Source organism: Pinus tabuliformis, chromosome 7 (assembly GCF_031772625.1).
Source record: "Pinus tabuliformis cultivar Carrire ecotype Pingquan chromosome 7, CPIR1, whole genome shotgun sequence".
NCBI classification, from domain to species: domain Eukaryota; kingdom Viridiplantae; phylum Streptophyta; class Pinopsida; order Pinales; family Pinaceae; genus Pinus; species Pinus tabuliformis.
This window is the reverse complement of record NC_142293.1, coordinates 1,625,028,411-1,625,040,691: the sequence shown is the minus strand read 5'-3', so window position 1 is coordinate 1,625,040,691 and position 12,281 is coordinate 1,625,028,411. Positions and strand designations below refer to the sequence as shown.

Here is a 12,281-nt window from a genome sequence, read left to right as displayed (position 1 = left end):
GACGGTCAACTCCCAAGAATAGTTGACTCCCTTGATCCGACAACGTGAGGTTTACCAAGGAACCTGTTCCAACATGCCATTCATGGGTATTTCTCCCTACTCTTTTCCGATAGATTTTGCTCATTGTGTTATAGTATGCCACCCTGTAGACACCTGCACTAAAATTTGTAGATCTGGTCAGGTTTACCAAGGAACCTGCCATTCATGGGTATTTCTCCATACTCTTTTCCGATAGATTTTGCTCATTGTGTTATAGTATGCCACCCTGTAGACACCTGCGCTAAAACTTGTAGATCTGGTCGAGAAGGTCTCAGAGTTCGGTGTTAGCAGGGCAACAGTTAGGTTCAGATGTAGGCTCTGCATTCAAAAATGCACCCATGCAGTAATTCAAAACTTTCAGTGAACAACGATGGATATGCAAGAGGCAAAAGTATGAGACACAACAGAGTGTAAAAATACAGGATATGATCTGGTACTACTATTGATGATTTTTTGGTCATTGATGGATATAAAAGAAAATGAACCTTTTTCCCTCACCAACTATCAAGAAGAACCTACCAGATTTCTGGGCCTGATAAAAGCGAAGACAACAATCGAGGAATTTATAAAAGAAAAAAACAATAAGATTTTACAAAACGGTCTGTGTTTGACTAGTTTGAAAGCTTTGTCATTTGTACCACAAAGATTTACAGAACGGACTGTGTTTGAAAAAAACAATAAGATTTACAGAATGGTCTGTGTTTGACCAGTTCTAAAGTTCTCATTTGTGCCACCCCATCTTTTGCAAGAATCAATCATTGTGAAGAACAAATCCATGAAGTGGTATTCCCTGCCTTCAGGTTCTCATCCTACCTAAGCAGTGGTAATTAGCTTGCATGAAATCAAGCAATTATTAACATTTACTACCTTCCTCATCACAGAAAAGACGAGTGTTACACAACCTGGATATCTATGTAGAAGACAATGCAATTGCGCCTAGGCAACTTAAATATAGAAGCCACTTCTATTCCTTTTGAGGACTTGTAAATTAAAAAAATTACATTCTGACAGGCTTGACAGCAGTTTCCATTCTGCGTAGTGCAACTTTTATTCGTTCCCTCAAGTTTTCATTTTCACAATCAACAGTATTGCTTGTGTGGTCCACAATGGCCACGACACCATCCACAGATACAATCAGTTTTCCTTCCAATTCCTTCACATCTCCAAACAATGAAACTAACAATGATTGCACTATTTTCAAAGTATTCACTGCCTTGCCTTCCATAGACTCTACATTGGATGTCTTCATCTTTGGAGACTCTGGACTGAAATTCATCATCATTGCAATAATGGAGTCTGACACCATGTCAGTTACGGGATCAGAGACCCACTGTAGCACTACATAATCCATTCCTTCTTGTTTCACCAAGACTTTGCCATGAACTTTAAGAGTAGGAACTTCCTCATTTAAAGTTTCTACACCTTCATACAATTGCTGAAGGCGGTGCCTAAGTACCGTGAATGCTCCCTTGTATGGAATAGATAGCCGCTGTGTAATGGTTCCTGTCGAGAGTTGAGTGAATACATGAAGATCTTCAGGAGGCATTATTTGGTAAGTGAAACCTTTTCTTACCAATAAACCACTCACTTGACTGCCTACTTCGGGAGTCTTTTCCGCCAACCTACCTATAACCTTTGCTGTCTTCTCAGCATTGAAATGCATCTCTACTGTCTGACAATTCTTTGGTGATAACACCCTAATATTTTGGTCCGCAAACTGAGTCAGTAACTTTTGTTTAAGACGTCCCATTTCATTTGCTTCTCCATGCACCAGAATAATATTTGGTGGCCGCAGTTCATTTAAAAAAGCACTTGTCTGGCTGAAATCAGCATGAGCTGAAAATGAAATATAGTGAACCTGCATATTCAGAGGAACCTGCAACCCATTCATCAAGGTCACCTCCTTCGGTTCATTCATAATCGTTTTTCCCAGTGTGCCCTCAACTAAATACCCAGGAATGATACATGCATTCTTCCTATCTTGACACCAAACATCAAATAGCTGCCTTGACAAACCACTCTGCAAGCCACTTGGACTAGCCATTACTACTGAAGGCCCATCATCCTCAAAGTTCTCTATGCTTTTGAGAGGCATTATGTGCTTAAAATCAAATGGATTTGAACCTTCAAATTGTGCGCGAATCCTGTCATTCATTGCATTTATGTATGTCTGATAAACAGCCATGCATCTCTTTGCCAAAGGAGAAGCATAGTAGATTGGAACATTATGGAGCTCTGGATGTGCTGCCCAATATTCATCAAGAATCAACAGAAGTTCCTGAGCACGGCCCAATGCAAATGCAGGAATAAGGACCCTTCCACCCTGAGAGACAACATTGTGTATAACATCAGTAAATCTTTTCTCTCTGATAGCTCTGGGTTGATGAATTTGTACACCATATGTTGACTCAATAATACAAACATCAGGAGAGAACTGAGGAGTTTCAGCAGCACGAAGGTGGCGATCTTCTTCCCGGGAGTAATCCCCAGTATATAATACACGCACCCCCGCAATGTCAACCATAAACATCGCTGCACCCAGCACATGTCCGGCCGTGTAACACCAGAATCTGATGCCATTTACCTCCAATGTCTGATGAAAGTCAATCACCTGCAACAGTTCATTGATAGATTGACTAACTAGAATATAAAATTGTAAATCAATTTACAACTATAGACTGTCATCAGAAGCATATTTTACAAGAGAGTTCACACTCAACCTGGGCAGCATAAATATAAATTAAGTATAAACCTAGTACGAAGAACTTTAGCTTATTAATAAAGTGGATGAGAGCAAAGAGGACATGCACCTCAATCTTATCCATTGATCGAAAAATGTCTTGTTCATCAAATAGCATATCTTCAACAGACACTTTGCTTACTTTCACATAATCAGAAAGTAAAAGTTTGTAAATAGCCTTGGTTGCATGTGTCATAAATACCCGTCCTTTGAAAGTTGTCTGCATAGCACTGATTAATTAGTATTTAAAGTGTACCGTCATCTTAAAATGTTGACAGAATAAATATCCAACCAAATATGCAATTCATTCAAGACATTTGGTATGAAGTCCACACCTTCTCCAGAAAATAAGGAAGGGATGCTGCATGGTCCAAATGGAAACTGCACAGAAATTTATCAAATTGATCATAAAGATATTGTAATATCATTGTGATTTTCCTCTGATGCAGAGAATCTCCGTATAAACAACAAAAATTTCTCTGCTTCCAATCCATATTGTTAGGCCAAAGTTCAACCTAATCCTATATTTAGAATACAAATGCAGGTCAATATCCTTGCACAAGTATTCACTCAGTTTACTTTCTAAACTGGAAGGGAACAGATGTAGTTATCAAGGCAATATGGTTTTGTATTTTGCAGCCAATTCCAAAAGCAAAATAAATGGGATTTGTTATTTTAATCTTGAGCTGGTGAAGTCATTGCTCAACTGTTAGGCACCCACGTACTCAAATTGGCTTGGGACGTCCATTATCAACAATGTTTTGTTATCCATTACAGATTAGTAATTACAACCTCCTTTTATGTGTCTCTGGAACCCAATTTTTAAAAGCATCTCTCTAATGTTGGGAAAACATAATTTTAAAGTGATGGAAAGGCAGTTTGCAAAAACAGTAAGTTAGAACAAACTGACAATTATTACTGGAGTTCTCTTAGCAGGCACACACTATTGTAGTTGAAATCAGACGAGGCCAGGTGCAGGTTCTTGTTGATTTTGGGAGAATATGATGCAGCACTATGAACCCCTGCAGATCTATGCTATCATAAAATTTATATTTATGTGAATTAAAATAAAACTACCACCTTAACATGGTAAGAAGGAAAATTGAACTCATAACACAAAATCAAATCAAAACTCAAAGGGGACTGAAAATCCAAAAACACTTGGATTACCTAAATTCTTCTGCCCAGCCATCTATTTTTCCCTCCCCTCAAGAGATCATCACATCCTTTTCAAATAGAGTTCCTACACATTATTATCTACTAATAAGATAACTAATCTAGATAACTTATCATCAACTACAAGAGTCCTTATCCAAAATTATCTTCATGCAGTTCTAACTTCTAATATTCTCTTTTCTACTTCATTCCTATCTAGTATCTTCATGCAAACTCATCCCTGCATGCACCAACAGAAGTTCCACATTAAATGATTTGCTTTTTCTTCACGCAGACTTACTACCTTACTTATGCATTGGGTCTTCTCTTCTTGTTTGCACATACATCCATTATCCTCTTGCTTTTGCATGCACATGTATCATCCTTCCCTTAACCCAAAAAAAAATTGAACCAGGTTTTCTCTTCTTGTTCGTGTTGACCACTCAAATTGCATTTGAAGTTTTGTCAACAGTTCCATGATTAGAGCACATTTCAGAGCATTCCAGCATTGTCAGATCATGGAAGAAGTCCAGACTTCATCGAGATTTCATCTGCTTCTTCTCTTCAGTCTTGTTGTACAAATTCTGCAAACCCTGCAGGAATAATGTAAAAATGATTCTAGTATGATGAAAAATGAGTCATGTAAAAGGCCTAGGTAGCCTAGAACTATACTAGCAAGTGAGTTCACTCTAGGGAGTTTTTTTTCCTCAGCCCATTATTTGTGTTCTTCAACACTTATAATCAGTTGAGTTTTTCTCCCATATATACCCCAAAGCTAGAGTGTGGCTTGATGGTAGAGTCTTAGCTGAGCCCTGTTGAAGAATCTAGGGCATCTGGGTTATAGTGAGATTCTTCTGACAATGATAACTATTTATGAAGCACTTCTAATTTTCTTATTAGCACAATCTTCTCTTATTGTTATTAGTGTGTGTTTTTTTACTTCATCAAACAGTTACCAAAATAGATGAGACAAGAACACAAGATGTTGCCTCTCAGCCAAGGAAAAACCTCTCTCACCTAGAGAGGAAAACCCTTCTGCGAATTTCTCTTATTGAAGCTTCAATTGACAAATGTCAAACCCTAGACCCTTGACAAGTAGATCCTCCAAGCACAAGACACAGCCTCTCTTTCTTTGTCCTTCAATTGATGCCTTCTTCTAGGTTGCACCTTGATCTCTTCCTTCACACTTCTTCTAGCAATTGGCAGCTCTTTTTCCAGCAACTGCAGAAACCATAGGTCTCCTTAGAGACCTCTTCTTTGGTGTCCTTTCCTTCTCTACCTCGCTTGGCAATTTTCCTTCTCCTTGATACTTAGGCTAGAGAATGAGGCCTTTCTTGAGGTATGTCCTTGAGGTTATAGGCTGATCCTCTTAACCCTTAATGCTGCTCTGATTTCTTCGCATGTGTGGCTGATCTAGGGCCTGAAATAAACCCTTTCACTTGCTCCTTTCCTTCGCTAGGTGTGGGATCTCCTTCACTTGAGATGGAGGCCTATTTGGAGCCTCTTTTCCACCCAATCGAAACTTCTTATAGAGCTGCAATTCCTGACTTGTTGCAGCAGCAGAATGTCCTCTCTTACCTTCACACATGTGACAGAAAAGAGCCCTAAAACAGTCCCAAAAACTCGGATTTATTTCTTCTCTTTTTCGCTGCCCTAGAAGCACTTTAATGCTCCTTTTTGTACCTCTTTTTCGTCCTCTCTTCTTCACTGATTTCAGAGATGAGTAGTGATCCTTTTGTGAGGTCGAACTACCCTATATATAGGAGTTTGTCCCTCCTTTTAGGCCGACTTGATCAACTAGTGAGGCCGACTTGACATTTGTGCATAAAAACTCATTTCTTGAGCTGACTTGAAGAGGAGACTTGTCTTTGCTTTGGAGGATCACTCTAATACATATGTTTACATAGTGTAACATGCCCACATGGGTCTTCAATAATTACATTGACTCTTTGACTTTCCTATAAGCACTTAAACATGTGCTTGACCTATCGAATGGACAAGAAATCCATTCTTGATAATGACAAAAATAATAATTCTTTTCTTTTACAAGTACAAAGATCAAAATTACATTTATGAAAACCAAACCTAATTACACTTTCTTCAACACTCCCTCTTAACTAGGGAGGTGTTCATAAATCATTACAAGGTGTTTGGACATTTTCAATCTGAAGAAATTCACATAAGAGAAATCGGATTGGCAATCCATTTGTTATAGCATCATAGTAACCAACATTGTTTCCACAGCAAGGCCTTGACTGACAACTCTATCTCTCAATAGATCAGAGCACAATGTTGGCGAGACCAATGATTATAGACACCTTCATCATTGTCTCTCAAGGTACATATCCACCTGGGTGTTCACTGAGTATGACCTTCTAGGACTATTCTTATCTTGGGTTCCCAGCCCTCAAAGAATATCAATCCTCTTGCCTACTCTTATCTTGGATGCCCTACACATCCTCAAAGAGCATCAGATGCCAGATGATTACCCAATCCTCTATTCTTTCTTCCCAAGTGAAGACAAGAATGTTGTGTCTATCTCTCCCTCTCAACTAGGGAAGATATTCCCATTCCTGTGAAGGAATGTACCCAAGCTCCCTCTGACCAAGGACTTGCCCAAGCTCCCTCTGACCAAGGACTTGTCAAAGCTCCCTCTCAACTAGGGACTCTCCTTTTCATTAGCAATTGCTTCTTTGTGGGTCCTTCAGCTGCTTGATCACCTTTTTTCCTTGATGTCATGAAATTCAGTTGAGGTTCTTCCTTGTAGGGCATCAACCATCGATCTCTTTCCTTCTTGGTTTGTCATGTTATTTCTTTCTTCATGGAAAGTGGCCTTCTTGATACATATTTGGATCCTTCGTCATATAGCTACTTCTTTCTCATCATGCTTCTTTCTGGAATTTCTATCCACCACGTGAATGATGGTTGCACTTGCATTTACAACGCTTGTTCTAGTAGCGCTGCATGAACCTATCCAGATATTATTCAAGAAATCAAAGCATAACATTAAATCAAATAGTACCTTACGAGATGGTTTTCCATCACGACATCTTTTTGTTGGCTTGAACCATTAGCATCCTGCATGTTTCACATCTCCAAGGCCTTTCCAGGTGTCAAGGGTCCTTTGATCTTTTCTTTCCTATGTCAGAATTCTCATGCCTTCTTCCAGGAGATGCATTCAACAAATCTATCAGATGTTGATTCCTAGTGTCCATGGTGTCCTTTTATCTCTGATCTCTTTATCTCATATGCTTCTTTATAGGTTACCTAGTCAACCACCTCATACTCTATATGAGGTCATTTCTCATGTTGACTCTTATCAGTGTGTGGACCATGCTTTCGTGCATATCTTCAATGAAAGAGATCTTCCTTGTCCTTGACCATGCTACCAGAGCAATTCCCCATGCTCATTGATACAAATGATGACATGACTTGAAAAACATAGATGCATACATACCTCATCTTAGTTCTTTCCTTGATCATCTCAGCTTCCTTTGACAACTTCCTAGATTGAGATTAACTCAATCTCCTTTGCTTTGCTACATCTTTCCTTCCCTACATATCATCCTTCCTTGAATCCCCATAAGTGGAATTATTTATTGAGACATCTGCTTTTCCTTAAAGTCATGAATCCTCTATTGAAGATTTCACCGGAGGATCCTTGTAGTCCTCATCCTGCAATTGCTCCTTTATATTGATGATAGTGGCCTTCTAAGATGATTCTTCTTGATCATGATCATTCCTTTATACATTGATGAGGTCATTCAATGGCTACATCCTTCCTACATGAATATCTTTATCTAAGCTATCTCTGCATAATGCTCTTATATTCCTGAAGATGCCATTTTCATAAATCAGGCATTCTATCCTACATCTACATGTTCCTATGATACCCAAAACTTTAAAGAAGACTTTTGTGAAGAAGTTGATCTTAGTCATAGTAGAGATCTGGAGGGTCCTCTTTCTTCTACTTCTTCTCTTCTTCTTTCACTTCTTGGGTAATGTGGGCTTCTTCTCATTTCCTTTTATTGTTGTCCTTCTTGAACTTAGGACAATCCCTCTTATAGTGTCCATACTCTTGGTGGCCAAAGCATTGGACTTTGGACATATCTCTTTTACCCTTTCTCTGTGGACCAAACTTGCCAAATTTTCCTTTTCTCTTGGTCATAGCAGCAATTGCCTGCTCCTTTGATCCCACATCATCTTTGGCTTTGAGACTAGTCTCCTCAATTTTGCATAGAGACCAAAGTTCATTCAACGAGGTAGCTTCCTTCTTGGCATATATACTTGATGTGAAGTTGCTCCATTCCTCAGGTAATGCATTGAGCACCACAGTTATCATCTCTCTGTCTGACATAACTTCTCCTAGTTCTTGCAGTTGGTCTCTCATCTCAGAGACCTTCATGAAGTAGGGAGTTATTCCTTCTTCCTTGGATATCTTCATTTTATATAACTCATTACGCAACAATATCACTTCTCCAGTTGTGCTAAAGTAGATTAGCTCCACCAACTTATCATAGATTTCTTTAGATGTTTCAAGTTTGGAAACATAAGGAATGAGAGGGTCCTTGATGGATTTTATCAGAATCCTTTGAGCCCTTGTTTCATCCTTATTAAACTTTGCTAGGGCTTGAGTTTGTTCCTTAGTAGGAACAGTGACACTCCCTTTGATGTAGTCCAGAAGTTCATTTTCTTTGAGAAGTAGATCAATCCTCTTTTTCCATGCAAGGAAATTAGCAGTCCCAACCAATTTGTTGCTTTCCTTGCAAAAATACATTTTGATATTTTCAGGAGAGGACATAAAAATACTTACTTGAAAGTGTTAGTGATGAGGAGATCTTGTTGCTTCCTTGATGAATGAAGTCTCAGCTTCTTGGATCTTGGAGTTCTTCAAGATGCTTCCTTCAAGGTGCCTTGTGATAGATTTGCTTGCTGATGAGAACTTCTCAATGTATAGATCTAGAGATCTTCAATGATGGGCCTGGATCTGAGAACCTTCCTTTGAAGATGATGAGTCTTTGATGTAAGCTCTTCTTAGATGAACCTTCTTGTAGATGCCTTTAGATGGAAGGCTTTCTTCTTTCTTTGTTCCCAGGATGGTAGTCCTTCTTGATGGATCTAGGAAAGAAAATAGTAATTCTTCTTGTCTTTGATGGATCTGGAACTCTTTCTTGTAGATCTGATGCTTCAACCTTTGTGTGCCCTTGCTTCTTGATCTTAATGCTTCAATCTTCTATGTGCTCTTGAGATGCCCTTCCTTGATGTGTCACCTTAGCTCTGAAACCATGTTGAAGAATCTAGGGCATCTGGGTTATAGTGAGATTCTTCTAACAATGATAACTATTTGTGAAGCACTTTTACTTTTCTTATTAGCACAATCTTCTCTTATTGTTATTAGTGTGTTTTCTTACTTCATCAAACAGTTACCAAAATAAAAGCGACAAGAACACAGGATGTTGGCTCTCAGCCAGGGCAAAACCTCTGTCACCTAGAGAGGAAAACCCTTTTGCAAATTTCTCTTATTGAAGCTTCAATTGACAAATGCCAAACCCCAGACCCTTGACAAGTAGATCCTCCAAGCACAAGACACAGTCTCTCTTTCTTTGTCCTTCAATTGATGCTTTCTTCTAGGTTGCACCTTGATCTCTTCCTTCACACTTCTTCCAACAACTGGCAGCTCTTTTTCCGAAAACTGCACAAAGTTGAAACCCTAGGTCTCCTTAAAGACCTCTTATTTGGTGTCCTTTCCTTCTCTACCTCGCTTGGCAATCTTCTGTCTCCTTGATACTTAGGCTAGAGAATGAGGCCTTTCTTGAGGTATGTCCTTGAAGTTATAGGCTGATCCTCTTAACCCTTAATGTTGTTCTAATTTCTTCGCACGTGTGGCTGATCTAGGGCCTGAAATAAACCCTTTCACTTACTCCTTTCCTTCGCTAGGTGTGGGATCTCATTCGCTTGAGACGGAGGCCTATTTAGAGCCTCTTTTCCACCCAATCGAAACTTCTTGTAGAGCTGCAATTGCTGACTTGTTGCAGCAGCATAATGTCCTCTCTTACCTTCGCACGTGTGACAGAAAAGAGCCCTAAAACAGTCCAAAAAACTCAGATTTCTTTCTTCTCTTTTTCGCTGCCCTAGAAGCACTTTAATGCTCCCTTTCGTACCTCTTTTTCGTCCTCTCTTCTTCGCTGATTTCAGAGATTAGTGATCCTTTTGTGAGGTCGAACTGCCCTATATATATGATTGTGTCCCTCATTTTAGGCCGACTTGATCAACTGGTGAGACCGACTTGACATTTGTGCATAAAAACTCATTTCTTGAGCCGACTTGAAGAGGAAACTTGTCTTTGCTTTGGAGGATCACTCTAAAGTTTAAACATATTTCTTTGACTCATACATATGTTTACATAGTGTAACATGCCCACATGGGTCTTCAATAATTACATTGACTCTTTGACTTTCCTAGAAGCACTTAAGTCTTAAACATGTGCTTGACCTATCGAATGGACAAGAAATCCATTCTTGATAATGAGAAAAATTATAATTCTTTTCTTTTACAAGTACAAAAATCAAAATTACATTTATGAAGGCCAAACCTACTTACACTTTCTTCAACAAGTCCTAGTGTCTAGAGTCGATGTATATTACCATATTAGATCATCTCTAAAGTTTCACAAAATATGGTTGTCTAAGTGTCAGTTTTTAATTATTAAAAATTTCCCACTAGTCGGGATTTTTAATAATTATTTGATGTAAAATGTAATAAGTGTTGTCCATAGAAGTTGTAGGGGTATGAGTAATCAAAACTAGGCCTCTACACCTCAAATTTCTATCTAGACACACTTTGAGGATGGAAAAATATATCTTTACCCCTCCAAAACCCATTTTTCTATATTTTTTTGGCAAAAAATAGCAATAATTAGCCAAAAAAGCCAAAAAATAAAATGAGAGAAAATTAAAAATATTCTCTCCAAGTGAAAATGATAAAAATGAGATGGAAATTTCCAAATATTAAAGTCAATTCAAACAATGATGGGAATTCCATTTACCAAGAAAAGATGGCCCAAGGAAAAACTCAATGGTCCAGAAAAGGAGCCCATGTGCCAACAAATTGAATTTTTTAAGAAGATGGTCCATGATGGTTAAATTGAATGAGAGATCCTCGAGGAAAAGGGTGGAGAAAAATTTTGAATGGTCCAAAACCACTATGGGATCAAATTTTTGGTCAATCCAACATCTCCTTCAAGGCAAACGAATTTCCTCCTCAAGATTTGCATAGCTCATCAAGGGACACGATTTATTCGACTTGGATCTAGCCGTTTTCAATTGGAGAGGAGTCTCTCATTTTTTTATTTAAGGAAGCTTCAAGCTCCTCATTGTAACATCATGTAATTGAGCTCTTGGCTCTGGAAGCTCTGCTGGAAATTTTTGTACTGGAATTTTCTGAATAATAAAGAAAGTTTTTGGGGTTAATGCTTTGTGGTGTTTTTCTTCTACATCTATGGTAATATTTTTCTGATTCATTTGTTCTTAATGCTCTACTGGTAAATAATTAAATTGTTATTTCCATTTGCCATAGTTTGGATCTATTGATGTACAGTTATCTTGCATTGATATTTGGATTAGAGAAACACTCTAGATCTAGAAGCGCTAGTGGGTTTTCGGTTGAACCCCTAGTCTTCTTTTTCATTGTGCTATCTAATCCCTTCTGGATCTAACATTATCTTTCGAAAGTGTGTAGAGATTTTATTTTCTGAATCAGATCTTGGGCATTTGGGGAAGTTTTCAGTTGAACCAACCAACTCTCAAGGCATAGAAGTGGAAGAACCCACATAGATCTCTCTCAAAGGCTTATCATAAGATATATTTTAAGGGAGTTCCTTGCCATAGCCTATAAATCTTATCATTAATTCTTCAAATCTATCTATTTATGTGCTTTATTTGTTGGATCTAGCTATTTTATGTTGAAGAATGTGTAACTAGGCTCGGTCTTCATAAGTATGAAATTATTCTTGTAAATTATAAAATGAAAGGAAATTATTATTATTGGAGCATGGGTTTCATGCTCAAGTTCTTTTATTTTATAGGTTAAGCACCCATTGAGTGCTTTTAGGGTTTGTCCTATGTTTAAGAGTCATTGTCATATATGGAAGACACTATGGGCACATTGTATCTTGTAAAGAAAAATTTATTGTCTTTAAAGTGTCGAAATACCTCCAAGATCAAGTCAGCCTAGATGAAGAGCCACGTCCACCCTTGAAGGAGCCTATATATAGAGAGGAACTCGTCCTCCATTAGATACACTCACTCAACTCATTCTATGCAAAGAAGAGGAAGAAGAAAGGTCGGAG

The 12,281-nt window shown here is 38.3% G+C and overlaps 1 protein-coding gene across 2 annotated transcripts in view; it reads right to left on the bottom strand.

The window, feature by feature from the left end:
- Window positions 1-626: 626 nt before the first annotated feature.
- Window positions 627-12,281, bottom strand: part of LOC149254461 (cleavage and polyadenylation specificity factor subunit 3-I-like) — a 94,309-nt gene continuing 82,654 nt past the window's right edge. For both annotated transcript variants that reach the window (XM_089460166.1, XM_089460167.1), the window contains 3 exons: window positions 3,115-3,160; window positions 2,850-2,999; window positions 627-2,650 (listed from right to left, as the gene is read on the bottom strand). In XM_089460166.1, the coding sequence (XP_089316292.1) occupies window positions 1,037-2,650; window positions 2,850-2,999; window positions 3,115-3,160 (1,810 nt within the window). In that variant the 3' untranslated portion in view covers window positions 627-1,036. The remainder of the gene's footprint in view (window positions 2,651-2,849; window positions 3,000-3,114; window positions 3,161-12,281) is intronic.